Source organism: Pongo pygmaeus, chromosome 1, assembly GCF_028885625.2.
Source record: "Pongo pygmaeus isolate AG05252 chromosome 1, NHGRI_mPonPyg2-v2.0_pri, whole genome shotgun sequence".
In the NCBI taxonomy this organism is placed as follows: Eukaryota; Metazoa; Chordata; class Mammalia; order Primates; family Hominidae; genus Pongo; species Pongo pygmaeus.
The window spans coordinates 120,794,785-120,815,041 of NC_072373.2; the positions used below are offsets into that span (position 1 = coordinate 120,794,785).

The window sequence follows — 20,257 nt, forward strand, 5'->3', positions numbered from 1 at the left end:
CACCTTGGCCTCCCAAAATGCTGGGATTATAGGCATGAGCCACCACACCTGGTCTCTGAATTTTTCTTTCAAGTTTGAGTATTATGATTCTTATATTAGACGTGCTACTTGTCAAAAAATACATGCACTTACAAGTATACACCATAGTTTCTGGCACTGTAGCTCAAGAGTAAGAATAGAAGTGTGATAGCTGATATTTGAATACCCACTACATTGTTACGGACTATGATAAGACATAGATCCTTGAACATTTAAGCCCACAACCCTCAGAGGGTGCAGTTATTTACTGCCCTCCTAAGTGAGTGCCACCTCCACACATACCTGGCTCACTCATTTCTCCTGTCATAAATTGATAATTTCAATGTCCTCCAATTAACCCAACACTTGGGCACTTAGTTCCTAGACTTCCTCTGATTGAATGTTCTCATCCTTCACTTCAGCCTTAGCCATTTGGCTCCCATGGTCATATTCTAGCCTCTTGTTACCTCTATAGAAATGCCTCTTCCGGTTCTCTGCCCATTTTTGAATCAGGTTGGTTTTCGTTGAGTTTTAGGAGTTTTCTATATATTTTGGATATTAATCCTTTATCAGATATGTGATTTCCAAGTATTTTATGTTGGGTTGCCTTTTTACTGTTGATAATGTCCTTTGATGCACAAGTTTTTAATTTTGAAGTCCCATTTGTCTATGTTGTTGTTGTTGTTCCCTGCTCTTTTGGTTTTATAACCAAGAAATCACTGCCAAACCCAATGCCGTGAGGCTTTCCTTTTTTTCCCCTTAGAGACAGGGTCTCACTCTGTGGCCTAAGCTGGAGCACAGTGACGTGATCATGGCTCACTGCAGCCTTGAACTCCTAGGCTCAAGTGATCCTCCCACCTCAGCCTCCTGTGTAGCTGGGACTACAGGTGTGTGCCATTAATCTAAAAAATTTTTTTATAGAAATGGGGTCTCACTATGCTGTCCAGTCTAGTCTTGAACTCCTGGGCTCAAGCAATCCTCCCACCTTGGCCTCCCAAAGTGCTGGGATTACAGGTGTGAGCCACCACATGCTCCTCTTGAGTTTTATAGTTTTAGTTCTGATGCTTAGGTCTTTGATCCACTTTGAGTTTTGTATATGGTATTAGGTAAGGGTCCAACTTCATTCTTTTTGTATGTGGCTCTCTACCCAGAACCATTTGTTGATAAGACTGTCTTTTCCCCCACTGAATGGTCTTGGCACCCCTGTTGTGTATCATTTGACCACACATGCAAGGGTTTATTTCTGGGATCTGTATTCTATTCCATTGGTCTATGTGTCTGTCTTTATGCCAGTACTGCACTGCTTTGATTAGTGTAGCTTTGTAATAACCTGAAATAAAAAAATGTGAGCCCTAAAGCTTTATTCTCAAGATTGTTTCGGATATTTGGGGATCCCTTGAGGTTCCATATGAATTTTAGGCTATATTTTCTATTTCTGTAGGAGGAAAAAGCCATTTGGAATTTTTTTTTTTTTTGAGACAGAGTCTCACTCAGTCAGCCAGGCTGGAGTGCAGTGGCATGATCTCGACTCACTGCAACCTCTGCCTCCCGGGCTCAAGCAATTCTCCTGCCTCAGCCTCCCGAGTAGCTGGGATTACAGGGGTGTGCCACCACGCCCAGCTAATTTTTCTATTTTTAGTAGAGATGGGGTTTCACCTTGTTGGTCAGGCTGGTCTTGAACTCCTGACCTCAGGTAATCCACCCACCTCGGCCTCCCAAAGTGCTGGGATTATAGGCATGAGCCACTGTGCCCGGCCTCCATTTGGATTTTTACAGGGATTGCATTGAATTTGTAGGTCACTTTGGATAGTATCGAAATTTTAACATTATTAAGTCTTCTAATCCATGAACATGGGATATTGTTCCATTTGTTTTCTTTCATCTCTTTCAGCAATGTTTTGTGGTTTTCATTATACAAGTCTTTTGGCTCAGTGATTAATTCCTAAGTATTTTGTTCTTTTTGATGCTATTTTAAATGGAATTTTAAATTTCTTTTCCAATTGTTCATTGTTAGTGTATAAACACACAACAGATTTTTGTGTTGATTTTGTATCATGCTACTTTGCTGAACTTGTTGATTACCTCTGTCAATTTTATTGACACTTTGTCCTTTCCAATGTGAATGTCTTTTTTTCTTTTTTTGCCTAATTGCTCCAGCTAGAATTTCTAGTACTACATTGAATAGAAGTGGCAAAAACCTGCATTCTGATCTTGTTCCTGATCTTGGAGGAAAGCTTTCAGTCTGTCACCATTGAGTATGATGTCAGCAGTGCATGTTTCGTATATGGCTTTTACTATGTTCTGGTAGTTTCCTACTGTTGCTAATTTTTAAGTTTTTATCATGAAAGAGTTTTGAATTTTGTCATTTTTTTCCTGTATGTGTTTTTTCCCTTTATTCTGTTTATATTATGTGTTACACTGATTGATTTTCACATGTTGAACAATCAATCCTTGCGTCCTAGGAATAAATCCCACTTGGTCATGGTATAAAATCCTTTACAACAGGGGTGCTGCTGAATTTGGATTGTAGTATTTTGTTGATTTTGCATCTGGATTCATGAAGGATATTGGTCTGTACTTTTCTTGTAGTGTCTGTCTGGCTTTGGTATTGGCAATACTGGCCTCACAATGAGTTATGAAGTGTTCCTTTACTTTCAGTTTTTGGAAGGAACAGTTTGAGAAGGCATAGTGTTAGTTCTTTAAATGTTTGATAGAATGCATCAGTAAAACTATCAGGTCCAGGGCTTTTATCAGGAGGTTTTTGATTACTGATGCAATCTCCTTACAATGGGTGTATTTTCTGTTTCTTCATCATTTGTTCTTGGTAAATTTGTGTTTCTAGTAATTTGAATCTTTTTAAAATTAGTCTGTCTAGCTAAAAGTTTGTCAGTTTTGTTAATTGATTTTCAAAACGTCTTGGCTTCACTGATTTTCTCTATTTTTTTTCGGTTCTGTATTTTATTTATTGCTGCTATAATCTTTATTTTTCTTTCCTTCTGCTAGTTTAGGGTTTTGTTTGTTCTTCTTTTTCTAGTTCCTTAAGTTGTAAAGTTAGGTTGTTGAGATCTTTCGTTTTTTAGTGTAAACATTTACAGCTATGAATTTCCCCCTTGACATTGCCTTTGCTGTGTCCCATACATTTTCGTATGTTTATTTTTATTTGTCTCTATTTTACAATTTCCATTGTGATTTCTTCTTTGACGGATTAGTCGTTTAGGAGTGTTTAATTTCCACAAATTTGTGAGTTTACCCTGTTTTCCTTCTGTTATTGCTTATTTTATCCTATGGGGTCAGAGAAGGTACTTTATATGACAGTTATCTTTTAAATATGTTGAGAATTTGTGGCCTAACATACAGACCGACCTGAAAAATGTTCCATTGTGCACTTAAGAAGAATGTGCACACGGCTGTTGTTGGGTAAAGTGTGCTATATATGCACGTTAAATATAGTTGGTTTACTGTGTGTTCAAGTCCTCCATTTCCTGACTTACCTTCTTCTAGTTGTCCTATCCTAATGAGCACAGGATATTGAATTCAACTATTTTTGTAGAACTGTCCATTTCTCCCTTCAATTCTGTTAATTTTTGCTTCATATATCTTGATGGTTTGTTACGTATCTTTAGCATTCCTTGAATCTACTGGGACCACTGCTACTTTTTACTTTCACACCTTTCATTTCTTTATTTCCCTTCTTACAGCCTAGATTCTTAAGTCCATTATTAAAATCACTTCCTGGCACATGTCTTAAACTACCATTCTCTCCCCTAAATCCCATTCTCCTGACAAAATATCAGTCTTGATTTATCTCTCTGCCTCAAGCAGCTAGTTATGACTGGATAAAATACACAATTGCCCTCACTAGTTTTACTTCCAGTGACTGAACCTCAGGTGGGTTCTTAGCACAGCACAGTATTCTTAATACTTTCCCTCTAGTTTCAGTTTCTCTAAGTCAACTATTTCCCACTTCCTTTCTCTTCAAATTTATAGTGCTCCCCAACTCCAGTCTTAACTAATGACTACTTCTTTCTTTGGTGAGAAAATAAAAGCTGCCCGAGAGAATTCCTACTTGCTCCCAACTCCAAATCTGTACTCTGCTTTCCCTCTCTCACCTACACAAAAACTGTGTTCTTCAGTTACCCCAGACTTACCTACATCACTAACTCTTCTCTACTTGACCATTTCCGTCTGTAGATAAACTATGTTATCACCCCCAAAAAGAAAAAAAAAACCCACATTTGCCTTATATTTATTTTCTAGCTAATGGTCCATTTAACCCATTAAAGTTTTCTATATTTACTATCTCCCCTTTCACACTTTCCATTTTCTCACCCCACTCAATCCTTTGTCCCCACCATGCCACTGAAACAGTATCTTTCAAAATTATTCATAATCTCCATGTTATCAAATCTAGTAGTTCCCTCATCATCTGACTCAGGTTCTTAGCAACATTTGCCACAGTTGAGCACTGCTTAAGATACACTCTTTACTTGATTTCCACCACACCACACCCCACCCCTCCCCAGCCTACCCTCGGGGTATCCTTCCAACTCTCTGGCTGTTGCTTCTTTGCCAGCTCGTCTTCCTCCATCTAACTAGTAGATTTTGAAATGCTCAGGGCTTAGTCTTCCTGTCCTATTCTTTAGGTACTTTCTTCCCAGGGCTTTAATACCAGCTATATGCTGATGTCTCCCAAATTTACTTCTCCCTTGGGCTCCAGACTTTACATCAAATTGCCTATTTAACACCTCTACTTAATTGTCTATACCAGTCACACTTGCCATTCCATGAACTGGCTAACAGTTTACCAAATTTAACATGTCTAAAACAGAACTCTTGCTTTTTCTCTCCAAATTTGCTTTTCCTCTAGTTATCTCCATTTCAGTGAATAGAACCATTCATTTCCCAGTTATTCAAGGTATAAGTCATCCTTGATTCTCTTTCCCTGAAACCCTCTACCCAATTTATTAAGAGGTCCTGTCAACTAACCATAATATATAACTGATATAATAACTAATAATGTAGCCCTATGCTAACTACTTCTCACTGTTACCACTCTAGTCCACATCACCAATATTTTTTGCCTGCATCACCATACAATCTTTCTAGCTGGTTTTCATACTAACACCCTTGCCACTCTACATTCTTCCATCAGTAGCCAGGATCCTCTTTGAGGACACTCCCAGTACCTTCCTCATACATCTAAAACACAAGACTTTATCATGATGGCCTCCAAAAGCCTAGATGATCTAGGCCCTGATTACTTCTCCATCCTCATTTTGTACAACTCTTCCTTTCCCCTACTCATCCCACGCCAGTCACATTTGCCACTCCTTGAACTGGCTAAGTTTTATATCCAAGAGGGGACTTGCTGCCCCTGCATGGAATACTCTTTCTCTAGATACTCACATGGCTGACTGCTTCACTGCATTCAGGTCTCTGTTCAAATGACAATCCAGAAAGGTCTTCTCTAACCACCCTACCTAAAACAGACATTCCCCCTACCACCAACACCTTTGCTTACCCACTACCCCTTTATCCTCCTTTAAAGTTCTTCATAGCAAGTATAATTACCTAATACAACACACATATACTCTCTCTCTATATGCACACACACACACACACACGTCTCTCCTAAAATGTAAGATCCTTTAAAAATCAAGTGTGTCCTCGATGCCTAGAATAGCAGCTGAAATATAATCGGTGTTCAATAATTTTTTTACTGAATGATGGACAATAATAACTAATACAAAATAAGCCCTTCCTGAATGAGAATTATAACACTGCCAATGTTCTCAGTGGTATCTGAGCTGTATGCAGAATGAAAAAAATATACAGACATACTTGACATTTTACAAGGATGTCAAAGAAATCTTCATCAGCTTCTTTGTTGTCATTAGTCATCAGGTGGCTAAGTACCGACTGGCTGTTTTGTGTTAGACGAAGCCCTGGCAAATTACTGAAACTAGCCCTCTGGTCATCCAGACGGCGACTCTGTGAGCTGGCAAGAAGATCTAAAAACTCATCCGTGTTGGGGGATACCACAGGAACAGATGGTGCTAAGAACAGAAGAAGAAAGCCAAAGATTAAAAAAAAAAAACAAAAAAAAAACCCAGGCACATTTATTATATACCTAGATCTCTTCAGCCTTGCCAGTCCCAAGACCCGCCCTGCCCTCCTGCTATGGTGCTGACACTGATGGGCTTTGGCTAGATGGGTGTGGTTTTTATTGGCGGGAGGGAAGAATGAACCCCAGAGTACTTCAGATGACCCACTTGGAGGTTATTCAGATTTGACTATATTTCTCTATTTAATGCTCACTCAAAATGTAACTATAAGATATGTGACCAGATTTCAGAAAGTGAACAAACTGTTTTTCTTACATAATTTCTCAGACCAGGTTGTGTAGGACAGTGTTTTTTATTCCAGGCCCTGGATACAAATCATTTAGTAAACTAACAGTTAAGTGCTGCTGGCAAGGCTTGGTCTATGGTACCAGAAGTCTTTTGGTAGCTGAAATAGAAAAATATAAGTAACCTATTTTAGTCCTTTCTAACTCAGCCAGGCCTTAGCCTCAGCCTTGGCCATAAGTTTCTCTTCAGTCTGTCTTCGTTTTTCTTTTTTAATCCAGATATGAAGCATTGACATTTTATATATAATCATAAGGTATGTTACTTTCTTCCTCATTTTTATTTTTAAAAGTTATATTTAGGCTGGGCACAGTAGCTCATGCCTGGAATACCAGCACTTTGGGAGGCTAAGGCAGGAGGATCACTTGAGGCCAGGAGCTTGAGACCAGCCTGGACAACACAGCAAGACCTCATCTCCACAAAAAATAAAAATAATTAGCCGGGCATGGTGGTGTGTTCCTGTAGTCCTAGTTACTTGGGAGGCTGAGGTAGGAGGATCGCTTGAGCCCAAGAGTAGAGGACAAGGCTGCACTGACTATGATCATGGCCTGGCACTCCAGCTTGGCTAACAGCAAGATCTCATCTCAAATAAATAAAATCAGATTTTATTTGTATATATTTTTTAGACATAGGGTCTAACTATGTTGCCCAGGCTGGAGCGCAGTGGCTATTCACAAATGCAATCATTGCACACTATAGCCTCAAACTCCTGACCTCAAGCGATCCTCCCACTTCAGCCTCCCAAGTAGCTGAGATTACAGGCATGCACCACCACACCTGGCTCACAGTCACATTTTCCATAACAGATTTTTCAAAGAAAACTAGGGAGGTAGTATAATATAGTTAGTAGAAAGCACACTGCACTAAAAACACAGATATACGTAAGGGAACTGAAAAAACCTTGTTTGAACTGTATAAATACCAGCATTTCAGATATACCTGGATTCAGGCTCATTTATTATATCTCTTATGATGGGAATTCAATTCTCAGAAATAAGCCACAAGAGTATCAAAGAGAACTATTAAAATCGGAGGAGAAACAGAGATGACTTACTTTTTAGCATCATTTTGGGGGGAGTGGAAGAAGTTGTTGAAGCTGTATGGCAGTTCTTTTCTTGTAAGCAACATCTCTGATCATCCATCCTATTGCTTTGAAATCGGCTTAATAAGTCAAAGAACCCTTCGTCTCCAATAGTATCTGCACTGATTTTCTAAAATATTGAGAGGAAGTCTAGTTCGTTTGAATATTCCAGTACTATCTTTAGATCATCAATGAACATCATGATGCATTCAAATGCAAAAGGTAAAGGATGAGGATTAAAAATTGACATTTTGAAAAAGAATACAAGATGGCAAATATTGGTAATAAAATGTTATTTTAATCCAACAAAAAGCACTTGTAGTTTTTAATTCCTGTATTTCTAAGGCTAAAGAAACAGACTTAACAGAACCACTACAGATACTGAATTATGCAAACACTGGTGATACAGGCCTGTACTTCAGGCTCTACATTCAGTTCTAAACATTCTGCAGGGGAATTTAGGTACACTTATCTCTTTGTAAGAGCTGTCTAAGAAAGAAAACAAGTGTATTTTCCTACCATAGTGATTTCTAAGGTCTTTTTATTATACTTAGGTTTGAAGATCCTGAAAAAATACAAACTTCAAATAAATATTTGTGAGGAGAGCAAGAACTATATACTTCATTTGGAAGGCTTCAAAAATGAAATGATGAATGTAATGTTTAATACAAGTAATTATTTTAATTTTTTCATCATGATGTATTATAATAGAGGCACATATACAAAAATGTTATGGGCCTGAGGAGGAGAGAGGAACTAATTTTTAGGAGAAATAGGGAAAATTTCACAGCATGTATTTGTGTTGGCTCCTTAAGAATGAAAAGGCATTTGGAGGTGAGAGATGTTTCATACTGGTTAATATGCAATACAAAAAGTTTTTAGTATTCAACTGATGATGAACTGAAGGGTAGGGGTAGGTATAGAGGAGGGAAGAGGCCTTTGTATGCAATACTAACAAATGTAGACTTTATCCTATGTGAAATAAGATGAGCACTGGCAATAGTCAATTTTAAGCAGTTTTGTTTAGAGATAATAAATGAAGGCAGGGAGATCAGTTCAGGTACCTATTGAAGTCTAGGTAAGAGAGTAAGTACTAGGCTAAGACATGGTAGCAGATTTTTTTTTTTTTGAGGAGTGTCGCTCTGTCATCCAGACTGAAGTGCAGTGGTATGATCTTGACTCACTGCAACCTCTGCCTCCCAGGTTCAAGCAATTCTCCTGCCTCAGCCTCCTGAGTAGCTGGGACTATAGGTGCGTGCCACCACACCTGGCTAATTTTTGTATTTTTTGTACAGTAAGGGTTTCACCGTGTTGGCCAAGCTGGTCTCAAACTCCCGACCTCAGGTGACCTGCCTGCTTTGGCCTCTCAAAGTGCTGGGGTAGCAGATATTTTTTAAAAGGAGTGAGAGCAGATCTGAGGGACACAGTGGATTTGATGTGGTTAGTGAAAGACGGAATCTTGCATGACACTGGGATTCCTGGCTTAGGGACAGAGTAAATGGTATTCCTTTAACTGGGATAAGGAAAACAGGAGTGACTGAAAGAAGTTTTTAACATGTTAAATTTGAGGTTTGGGAATGATACATACATAAGCTACAGTCAAATGTGTTAATTACCAACAAAAGACTTTTTCCTAGGGGCAAAAAAGCCTAGAATTCAAAACTCTGAATGTGAAAACACATATGGCTCCAAAAGTATGGGCATTTTCAGTTGAGCTAAGTGAGCTTAGTTAAGACCCCAAACCTTGAACAAAGGCATGGCTTCCTTGAATTCCAGTCCTGCTCTAGACCTACAAAAAATCCCTGAATTTCTGTATACCCCATAATTTTTCCTTTTATTAGTCATAGCTACCCCAGAAACGCTATGTAAGAAACCACTGATAAAAATCGAGGCATTCTATAACAATACCACAGACTGGGGGGAAAGAAATCGAGACAAAAGACACTACAAAGGTGTAGGTATAAATGAAATGCTGACAAAAGAAATCTCTAATTTAAAAAAAAAAAAAGGCTTTATTTTGCAAAGGCTCTCATTGCTGGAAAAATGAATTTTATTTATTTTACTCTTTTTAAGACAGAGTCTCACTCTGTCACCCAGGCTGGAGTACAGTGGCGCGATCTTGGCTCACTGCAACCTCCACCCCCAGGTTGAAGCGATTCTCCTGCCTCAGCCTCCCGAGTAGCTGGAATTACGGGCATGTGCCAACACGCCCAGCTAATTTTTGTATTTTTAGTAGATACAGGGTTTTGCCATGTTGGCCAGGTTGGTCTTGAACTCCTGACTTCAAGTGATCCGCCTGCCTTGGCCTCCCAAAGTGCTGGGATTACAGGTATGAGCCACTGTGCCCAGGCAATTTTATTTTATTTTTTATTTTTTTTGAGATGGGGTTTCACTCTGTCACCCAGGTTGGAGTGCAGTGGCGCAATCTGAGCTCACTGCAACCTCTGCCTCCCAAGCTCAAGCAGTCCTCCCACCCCAGTCTCCTGAGTAGCTGGGACCACAGGTGTGTGCCACCATACCCAGGTAATTTTTTGTATTTTTGGTAGAGACGGGGTTTTACCACGTTGGCTAGGCTGATTTCAAACTCCTAAATTCAGGAGATCTACCCACCTTTGCCTCCCAAAGTGCTGGGATTACAGGCATGAGCCACTGCACCTGGCAGATAAATGGATTTGATAATATGAAGTACCTTCTTTGTAATTTACTTTGATCCTTTTCCCAGATTATAGGGTAGCTGGATTTGAGATTTCCCTGATACTGATTATCAGTAAACCCACGGTACTTTTATTTCTAAATAAATTAAATAAACTGACTGCTATGATCATTTTTCTCTTTTTTTTGAGACAGGGTCTTGCTCTGTTGCCCAGGCTGGAGTGTAGTGGCATGATCTCAGCTCACTGCAACCTCCACCTCCTAGGCTCTGGGACCATAGGCATATACCAACATACCCGGCTAACTTTTTATTTTTTGGTAGAGACAGAGTTTCATCATGTTGCCCAGGCTCATTTTTCATCAAAAGTTTGTAATTCTATCATTGCAGTTTCAATAATGTGATTAATACAAGTAAATGCTAACAGACACTTTTCATTCTAAATTAATATTTAGAAATCCTTGAGCATCTGAATTTAATTTGTTCTGCCTTCTGAGCTGAGTAGAGGGTGGTTTTACTGGGAGACAATGCAGTGAAATAACTGGTAGTATTTTTGCAAACAATAGTGACTCAAATAAATAATTATTGGCCAGGTGCAGTGCCTCACACCTGTAATCCCAGCACTTTGGGAGGCCAAGGCAGGCAAATCATTTGAGTTCAGGAGTTTGACACCAGCCTGGCCAACGTGGTGAAACCCCGTCTCTACCAAAAACACAAAAATTAGCCGGGCATGGTGGTGTGCACCTGTAATCGCAGCTACTTGGGAGGCTGAGGCAGGAGAATCGCTTGAACCTGGGAGGCAGAGGTCACAGTGAGCTGAGATTGCGCCACTGAACTCCAGCCTGGGTGACAGAGCAAGATTCCATCTCGAGAAAAAAAAAAAAAAAAAGAAAAAGAAATAATTATTGTCCAATACAAGGGAGCAACTTATCTACTAGGACAGTAAATACCATTTCTAATTTTGAAGAAGATAGAAAAGATAGGGAAATATGAATACAAACATATTTTATATTAAATGTCTAATTTAAATTACTAAAAATTCAGTATGAATACAAGAAAACCCAAATGTCGGTACTCAAAACACAATACTTAAAAACTTAGTTTAAACGTACCCTCTGAGAATTTGGAATTCGGTGGTCAATAGAATTACCGGCATCTTGGAGAACTTTAGTGGAGGAATTCGTTTTGTATTTTTTCCCCTTCAGTCTGTTGACAAAGAGTAGCTTTGCAGAAGGTTTGGCAATAAGAGGTTTTTGCTTAGCAAGAATTTCACTGTTCCAGTTCTGTACCTACAAAATTATAAATGGAAGGCAGGTGAATAAACACCCCCAAATCCCCAGCTCTCTTCTGGTTTCCCATAATATTAACCTGACATACTCACTTATTTACTATTGGGGGAAAGAGGAAGAATTTTAGATCTCTTTAAAAATATCTTTTTTAGTATACTGCACTATTTTCAAGATCTTGTACCAAACGCATACTGTGGATTTCTCATTATCAAAACATTAAAATGCTGGTTTTTAAGAACCTATGAATAAGAAAGCAAGGTTTACCAAAACTCTATAAAAATAAAATATGAATGGTCAGAGAAGGAGCCAAAGTTTTACTCCAGACGTGACTTACTTAAAAATCTGTTACAACTGGAATTTTTGGATGTATGTAGAATTTTTAAACATAAAAATTAACATCTAAAACATAGCAGTAATTTTTTAAAAATAAAACGGTACTGTTTTTACTAATACCATACTAAATTCTCAATAGGCAAAATCAATTTATAAAGGTCTAGATCTGGTTTAAATACATGACAGCCTACAAATAACGAAATAACATTTATTGAATACAGTGGAAAAATATGCACTACATACAATAGCTCTGACATTTGCAGCTTTAACATTCAGTCTTAAATGTTTACAAGTAAGTCTAAAGGTTCATGCTATGTAATAATTTTAGTGACACACATTTTTTCGTAGGTAAAATTACAGTCAAATGCACAGATTTTAAGTCTATGATTGGAAGCCATATAAACCCAACTCCAATCAATACATAGAACATTTCCACCAATCCAGAAAAGTGCCCCATGAGGCACAAATTGCAATAAATGTACAGGGGAGTGAGACATGTAGCTGGGGATGGTGGCTCACACTTGTAATCCCAGCTACTCAGGAGGCTGAGGCAGGAGGATTGCTTGAGCCCAGGAATTTGAGGCTAGCCTGGACAACATAGTGAGAACTCATTTATATATATATATGTGTGTGTGTGTGTGTGTGCGCGTGCGTGTGTGTGTGTGTGTATATGTGTGTGTGTATGTATATATATATTTGTTGCTTTTTTTTTATTTTTTTGAGACGGAGTCTCACTCTGTCGCCAGGCTGGAGTGCAGTGGCACGATCTCGGCTCACTGCAACCTCTGCCTCCCAGGTTCAAGTGATTCTCCTGCCTCAGCCTCCTGAGCAGCTGGGACTACAGGCGCCCACCACCATGCCCGGCTAATTTTTTGTATTTTTAGTAGAGACAGGGTTTCACCATGTTGGCCAGGATGGTCTCGATCTCTTGACCTCGTGATCCACCCATCTTGGCCTCCCAAAGTGCTGGGATTACAGGCGTGAGCCACTGCTCCCGGCCTTGTTGCTGTTTTTAAAACATATAGCTAGTAAGTGAACCAAGCCATTGATTCCTTTTCACATACAGGTTATAAGGGGAAATTATTTACTACAGTGGATTTCGTGGTCTATTGTTTAGAGAAAAGGAAAATGGTCCTTAATGTGAGAACATAAAACTGCACCCAAAACCCAAGAAGAAAAATTAAAAATGTTCCTTATATATTTATTTGAACTTCTCAACAATACTGAAAACAAGAATACAGGGTGAAGCAATGTCTTAAAAACTGTGAAGAAAAATTATTTCTAACCAAGAATTCTAAAGTCAGCAAAATTATCAAATGTGAGGTTAGTAAAGACATTTTCAAATATCCAAGTTCAGGCATCCAAGTCTTAAAAGTTCCCTCTCACTGCACACTCTCCCAGGAAGCCTCTTAACCTAGAAGTCTCCCATTTTCCTTATATATGCTTCTTTACTACGTTGAGAATGAAATAATGCATTCTTTGACAGCTTTATTATGAGGAAAAGAAACCAATACAAAGAACTAATTACACTTAAACATATTTTACATTAAGGATAGAATTTTATCACTTGGCTCTTGGAGAATTACAAGGTTGAATCTGGTCAGCTTCTTACATAACACTGTTAGTACCACTACATAGGTAGGCAGAAGATAGCAAATTAATTTTGCTACTTATTAGTATGTTCCTAAAAGAAGAAAGTAGACAAAAATTGCCTTTTTAAAAGCTTTTAAAAATAATTTGCGGATTTAACAAACTTATATTTGAGAACCACTCACAGAGAAGAGCTGGACATTTTGGGAAAATCACAAAGTCCTTTAAAAATTACTAGAGTTTCCAAATAAGTCTGTGAATGGCTGGAATAAAAATATCTTGGATATGATTCTCACACAATTAGATTTTGGTTTTTTGAAGACTATTCACACATAAACTATCACTATTGAAAAATCATGTTATTGTTATAATGACAGGGCAGAATAATATTTAATGACATGGAAAGATGTTCCTTTTTCTTTTTCTTTTCAGAGACAGGGTCTCACTCTGTCACCCAGGCTGGAGTGCAGTGCCACAATCATGGCTTATTGCAACCTCTGCATCCCAGGCTCAAACAATACTCCTGCCTCAGCCTCCCAAGTAGCTGGGACTACAGGCATGGCATGCGACACCAGGCCCAGCTAATTTTTCTATCTTTTTTTTTTTTTTTTTTTTTTTGGTAGAGACGGGTTTTCGCCATGTTGCCCAGGCTGGTCTCAAACTCTGGGGTTCAAGTGATCTGCCTGCCTCAGCCTCCCAAAGTGCTAGGATTACAGACATGAGCCACTGCGTCCAGCTGGAAAGATGTTCTTGATAGATTACTACATATTAGAAAATAGTGTCTATAATATCCATATGAAAATGCCAGATGAATAGATGCCAAAATAACTGCAGCTACCATCAGGAGGCAGGATTACTGATTATCTTGATTGCTGTGTTCAAATTTTCTAAAGTTGCTGTAATGAAGGTATTTTATAAAAAGTATTTTTAAAAATATACCACAGTGGCTAAATAAAATAAATAAGTAAAATAAAGAAATAAAGGCCAGGAGTGGTGCCTCACGCCTGTAATCCCAGCACTTTGGGAGGCAGAGGTGGGTGGAACACCAGGTCAGGAGATCGAGACCATCCTGGCCAACACGGTGAAACCGTCTTTACCAAAAATACAAACATTAGCTGGGTGTGGTGGTGCCTGCCTGTAGTCCCAGCTACCCGGGAGGCTGAGGCAGGAAATGGCGTGAACCCGGGAGGTGGAGGTTGCAGTGAGCTGAGATCGTGCCACTGCACTTCCGCCTGGCCACAGAGCGAGACTCCGTCTCAAAAAAAAAAAAAAAAAAAAAAAGAAATAAAAATATACATAAAAGAATGAGAACCTTTTTCTTTCTTTTTTTTTTTTTTGAGACAAGTCTTGCTCTGTTGCCAAGCTGGAGTGCAGTGGCGCGATCTCAGCTCACTGCAACCTCCACCTCCCAGGTTCAAGCGATTCTCCTGCCTCAGCCTCCCGAGTAGCTGGGACTACAGGCAGACACCACCACACCCAGTGAATTTTTGTATTTTTAGTAAAGACAGGGTTTCACTGTGTTGGCCAGGATGGTCTCGATCTCCTGACCTCGTGATATGCCCACCTCGGCCTCCCAAAGTGCTGGGATTACAGGCATGAGCCACCACACCCGGCCGAGAGCCTATTTTGACAATGTAATACTCAGTTCAAAGGAAATGGAAGAAAGTAGCCTTGATGTGTTCTTCAATAACCTGTTTCTAATTATGAAGTCCCTTCCCTTTTACTATGCACCCCTCTCCCGCAAGAAAAAGCCTAGGGAAGATGTATCTTCAATACAAAGTACTTGTTAAAAAAAAAATGCTTTTCAAGAATGCAGCTAGAAAAACAACTCTCCTCTTGATCATAAATTTCATTAATCTTGGCAATAATGTTGCTATGTAGTTGGGAAAAAAAGCTTGTCCTTTTGATCTTCCTGATCTTCTATTAACTAAAAGTAATACATTTGCATAGTAAATGGTTCAAACAGTTCAAACTGGTATATAAAGTATTTCTAGCCTAACCCAGACGCTCAGTCCTCTTCCCAGAAGAAATCATTGTTAGCCCGTTTCTTATATCTTATTCCAGAAATGTTTTAGGAATCTACAAAGGAAATATATGCGTGTATTTTTCTTAAACAGATGGCAGCATACGATACTCATTCTTTTTGCACTATACTTTTTCTGATTTTTTTTTACAGGCAAATTTTAAAGTGATACCTATATAGGGCAAGCCTTATTTAAATTATTTCATTAAATTAAAAATTACTAAAACATTTTATAATAGTTCATGAAATTTAAAACATAAAACCTGCCACCCACCTTTTCTGGTGTTAACTTCATAAGTTCCATATTTTCCATACTGTGCCGGCGTCCCAACTTGGGGCGTACACCTTTGTTTAAAAAAAATTAATTCAAATAAACCAGGGAGCCTTTAAGAGTACAAGTTCAGCATCATTACATTATTCAATTCTAAAATCTGATACACAAACCCATATGAAAGGAGAAAACCTATACAAATATGTATTCTTCCAAGAATAATAATTTTCCATACCAGCTACACAAAAATAGAACAATACATTCCCCTCTAAAATGCTTTGATGTAAGGAAGTTACATTTTGGTTGGAAACTAACACTGGTTACTACATTACCCCTTAATTTGAAAAAGGCATTTTATAACAACTGGTTTTATACTATCCACACAGTTTCAAAAATAACAAACTGTAGAGCAGTTTATTCCTTATAACAGAAGGAAAAGGCTGTAGGCCTTCAATTGTGTGAAAAGAATCAAAATAGCATCCCCACTACTATGCTGTTACTCCTTTCTAGGTTACCCCTTTCTATTTTAAGATCTCATTAGATGACAGACTTACTGCCAGTCAGAAAACAAGTAAACAAGGCCTTAAACTTTTTTCAATAAAGTTATTAAATACAGAGAATTTCCATATCCATTCAATGTTTTAAAATATTAGGCAATATTTTAAAAGGCATAATACCTAATACCCAGCTTAAAAAAATGAAACATTACAAACACATTAAACTCCCCTTGTATAACTCCACTAATAATTTCCCTTGTCTTCCCTGCGCTTTTATGCATTTTCATTACAAATGTATGTATTTCTTAGCAATATAGCATGTGCTATATTGCTTTTGAAACTATATTGGTTTTGAAGCTATATTGGTTTTGAAACATTTATAAATGGTATCATACTGTATGTATTCTGCAACCAGCTTTGAGAAACCTTATGTTTGTGAGATTCATCCAAGTTGCCATGTATACCTTAATTCATTTTCATTGCTGTTTTTGGCAAAGGCTTTTTATAATAACTGGTTTATACTATCCACACAGTCTCAAAAAAGACTGTAGAGTGGACTAGGAATCATCCATTTTACTAGTGACAGATATTTGGGTTGCTTCCAATTTTTTTGCTGTGATAAGCACACTACAGATATTCTTGGAAATGTGTTTCAGTGTTCATGAACAAGCATTTCTTCTAGTTTGGTGGATATCAGGAGTATATAACTGGGAGCAGAACAGGAGTGGAACAGCTGGATCATACAGTTGGTGCATCTTTAACTTCACCAGAATGTTGCTGGATTGTACTTCAAGGTATACCAATTTCTATCCCATCAATACCACGTAAGAGTTTCCATTACCCTGCATCATTTTAATACTGGTAGTAATTTTTGTTTACCTAAGTTTCTAATAGTACTCCACTGTGATTTTTGCTGATGAGATGAAGTTAAATATCTTCTCATACATTTATGGGCTATTTGTGTACTGTTCATCGCTTTTGCACCCCTCCGTGTCCCCCCCACCCTTTTTTTTTTTAAAGTAGAGACAGAGTTTCACCATGTTGGCCAGGCTGGTCTCGAACTCCTGACCTCAAGTGATCTGCCCACCTCAACTCCCAAAGTGTTGGGATTACTTGCGTAAGCCACCATGCCTGGCCAGCCCCTGATCTCTTTTTTTGAGAAGAGGTCTTGCCCTGTTGCCCAGGCTGGAGTACAGTGGCGCAATCACAGCTCACTGCAGCTTTGACCTCTTGGGCTCAAGTGGTCCTCCCACCTCAGCCTACCAAGCAGCTGGGGCTATAGGCATGCAACACCATGTCCAACCTTTTTTTTTTTTTTTTTTGATACAGACAGGGGTCCTATGTTGCCCAGGCTGGTCTTGACTGCTGGATGCAAGCAATCCTCCTGCCTCAACTTCCCAAAGTGCTGGGATTACAGGCGTGGGCCACTGCACCTCTCCTGCATCATCACTATTACTGCTCTAAATCTGTCTTTCACATTGAAATCCTTAATCCATCAATAATTCATTTTTATGTGAGATTATTTTCCATATATGTGAGGAATATAGGCTCTCTACTCGATTCCACTGGTCTATTTGTTTGTCTTTATGCCAACAGCACACTGTCTTATTACTTATATCTGTAAAGAAAGCACTTCTCATGTTCTTAGGGATGTTTTGGTATTTCTCAGAACTTTTTTGTTTCATATAAACTTATGAATAACTTCATGAAGTTCCACAAAATAATTGTGATGTGTTTGGCAGTGCACTTAATTTTTATCAATTTGAGAAGAACTGAAATCTTTTATAAAATTTTGTCAGCCGGGCATGGTGGTGCATGCCTGTAATCCCAGCACTTTGGGAGACTGAGGTGGGCAGATCCCTTGAACTCATTAAGTTCGAGACTAGCCTGGGCAACATGGCAAAACCCCATCTCTGCAAAAAAATATAAAAATCAGCCAGACATGGTGGCATGTGCCTACAGTCCCAGCTACTCAAGAGGCTGAGGTGGGCAGATTGCTTGAGCCTGGGAGGTAGAGGCTGCAGTAAGCTGAGATGACTCCACTGCACTCCCGCCTGGTGACAGAGTAAGAGTCTGTCTTAAAAAAAAAAAAAAAAAAAATTGTCTTCCCACTTGAGTATGGTTTATCATCCATCAAGTACTAAAAGAGATGTATTAAAATTTCCCATTATGATTGTAGATTTTCCTATTTCTTTGGTCAATTTTGCTTTATGTACATTGAGGCCTTGTTATAAAGGCCTATTACGCCCAGACACATTTAATGCATTCATCTTCCTGGTGAATTGAACTGTTAATCACTGGTAAGTACCACCGTAAAGTGACCTTCTTTATTTACTTTGGTTTTTGTTTGTTTGTTTTTGTTTTTCTGAGATGGAGTTTCGCTATGTTGCCCAGGCTAGAGTGCAGTGGTGTGATCTTGGCTCACTGCAACTTCCACCTCCTGGGTTCAAGACATTCTTCCGCCTCAGCCTCCTGAGCAGATGGGATTGGATTACAGGGCCCTGCCACCACTCCCAGCTAATGTTTGTATTTTTAGTAGAGACGGGGTCTCACCATGTTGGCCAGACTGATCTCGAACTCCTGATTTCAAGTGATCCACCAGCCTCAGCCTCCCAAAGTGCTGGGATTACAGGCGTGACCTACCACACTCAGCCAACCTTCTTCATTTCTAGTAAGACCCTTTGCCTTAAAGTACATTTTATCTATTAACATAGCTGTACTGACTGACTTTTGGTTAGTTTTTGCATGGTGAATCTTCTATTCTTTTACTTTCAGGTTTATTATATCCTTATATTAGATATTTCTCTTGCAAGTAGTGTGTAGTTGGATTTTATTCTTTCTCCAATCTGCTACTGTGTCTTATAAATGGAACATTTTCATTTAATAGTTCTAATGAAATAGAACTATTTCATTAGTTCTATATGAAATAGATTTAATAGATTTGGATATTTGGGTGATTTTCTCTTTACTATGTTCATTGGTGAATTACATTAATTGGTTTTCTAATGTTGAATCCACTTGAATTTTTTTTTTTTGAGACGGAGTCTCTCTCTGTCGCCTAGGCTGGAGTGCAGTGGTGCTATCTCAGCTCACTGCAACCTCTGCCTCCTGGGTTCAAGTGATTCTCCTGCCTCAGCCTCCTGAGTAGCTGGGATTACAGGCACGCAACCACCACCCCGGCTAATTTTTGTATTTTTGGTAGAGACGGGGTTTCACCACATTGGTCGGCCTGGTCTCAAACTCCTGACCTCATGATCCGCCCGCCTCAGCCTCCCAAAGTACTGGGATTACAGGGGTGAGCCACTGCGCCCGGCTCCCTGTTTGTTTTAAAATACATTGCTGGATTTGCTTTGCTAGTATTTTGTAAAGATTTTTATATCTTATGTTCATGAGTAAGGCTGGCCGGTAATTTACTTTTCTTGTATTGTTCTTGTCTAGTTTGGATATCAAGGTTATGGTTCTCAGAAAGACTGATAAAAGTATGTCCACTTATTCAGTTGCCTATAAAATTTTTGTGTAAGGTATTATAATTAGTTTTCTTAAGTGGCTGGTTTACCTCACTTGTACAATCATCTGGGCCAGGTATTTTCCCAGTGGGAAGATTTTAAACTACTGATCAAATTTCTTTATAATTTTAGCCTTTAGCATACCATTCACATTACATTTTACCATTGGATCAGTTTTGGTAACTTGTTTTTCCAGAAATTGCCCATTTCTCCCAGATTTTCAAATATTTTGTCATAATGTTATTCAGAATCTCTTTTTAATCTCTGCATATTTATTATGCCCTCTTGCTGTAGACTTGGTAAAAATTAAACTAAACAATTTGGAACCAAATTTTGACTTAAAGAAAACCCTCTGTTTTAATTTTATTAAATTCTGCTCTTTTTAAATTTTTGCCTTCTTTCAGTGTTTTGTTTTTTTTTTACTTTTTAAGCTAGATGATATTTAGCTCACTTTCAGCCTTTTTCCTTTTTTTTTTTTTTTTTTTGGAGACGGAGTCTTGCTCTGTCACCAGGCTGGAGTGCAGTGGTGTGATCTCGGCTCACTGCAGCCTCCGCCTCCTGGGTTCAAGCAATTCTCCTGCATCAGTCTCCT

The 20,257-nt window shown here is 38.7% G+C and overlaps 1 protein-coding gene across 11 annotated transcripts in view; it reads right to left on the reverse strand.

Moving 5' to 3' along the window:
- GPSM2 (G protein signaling modulator 2) overlaps window positions 1–20,257 on the reverse strand; it is a 57,780-nt gene that overhangs the window by 2,888 nt on the left and 34,635 nt on the right. For all 11 annotated transcript variants that reach the window (XM_054491162.2, XM_054497653.2, XM_063664573.1 and 8 more), the window contains 4 exons: window positions 15,666–15,736; window positions 11,269–11,445; window positions 7,480–7,636; window positions 5,860–6,074 (listed from right to left, as the gene is read on the reverse strand). In XM_054491162.2, the coding sequence (XP_054347137.1) occupies window positions 5,860–6,074; window positions 7,480–7,636; window positions 11,269–11,445; window positions 15,666–15,736 (620 nt within the window). The remainder of the gene's footprint in view (window positions 1–5,859; window positions 6,075–7,479; window positions 7,637–11,268; window positions 11,446–15,665; window positions 15,737–20,257) is intronic.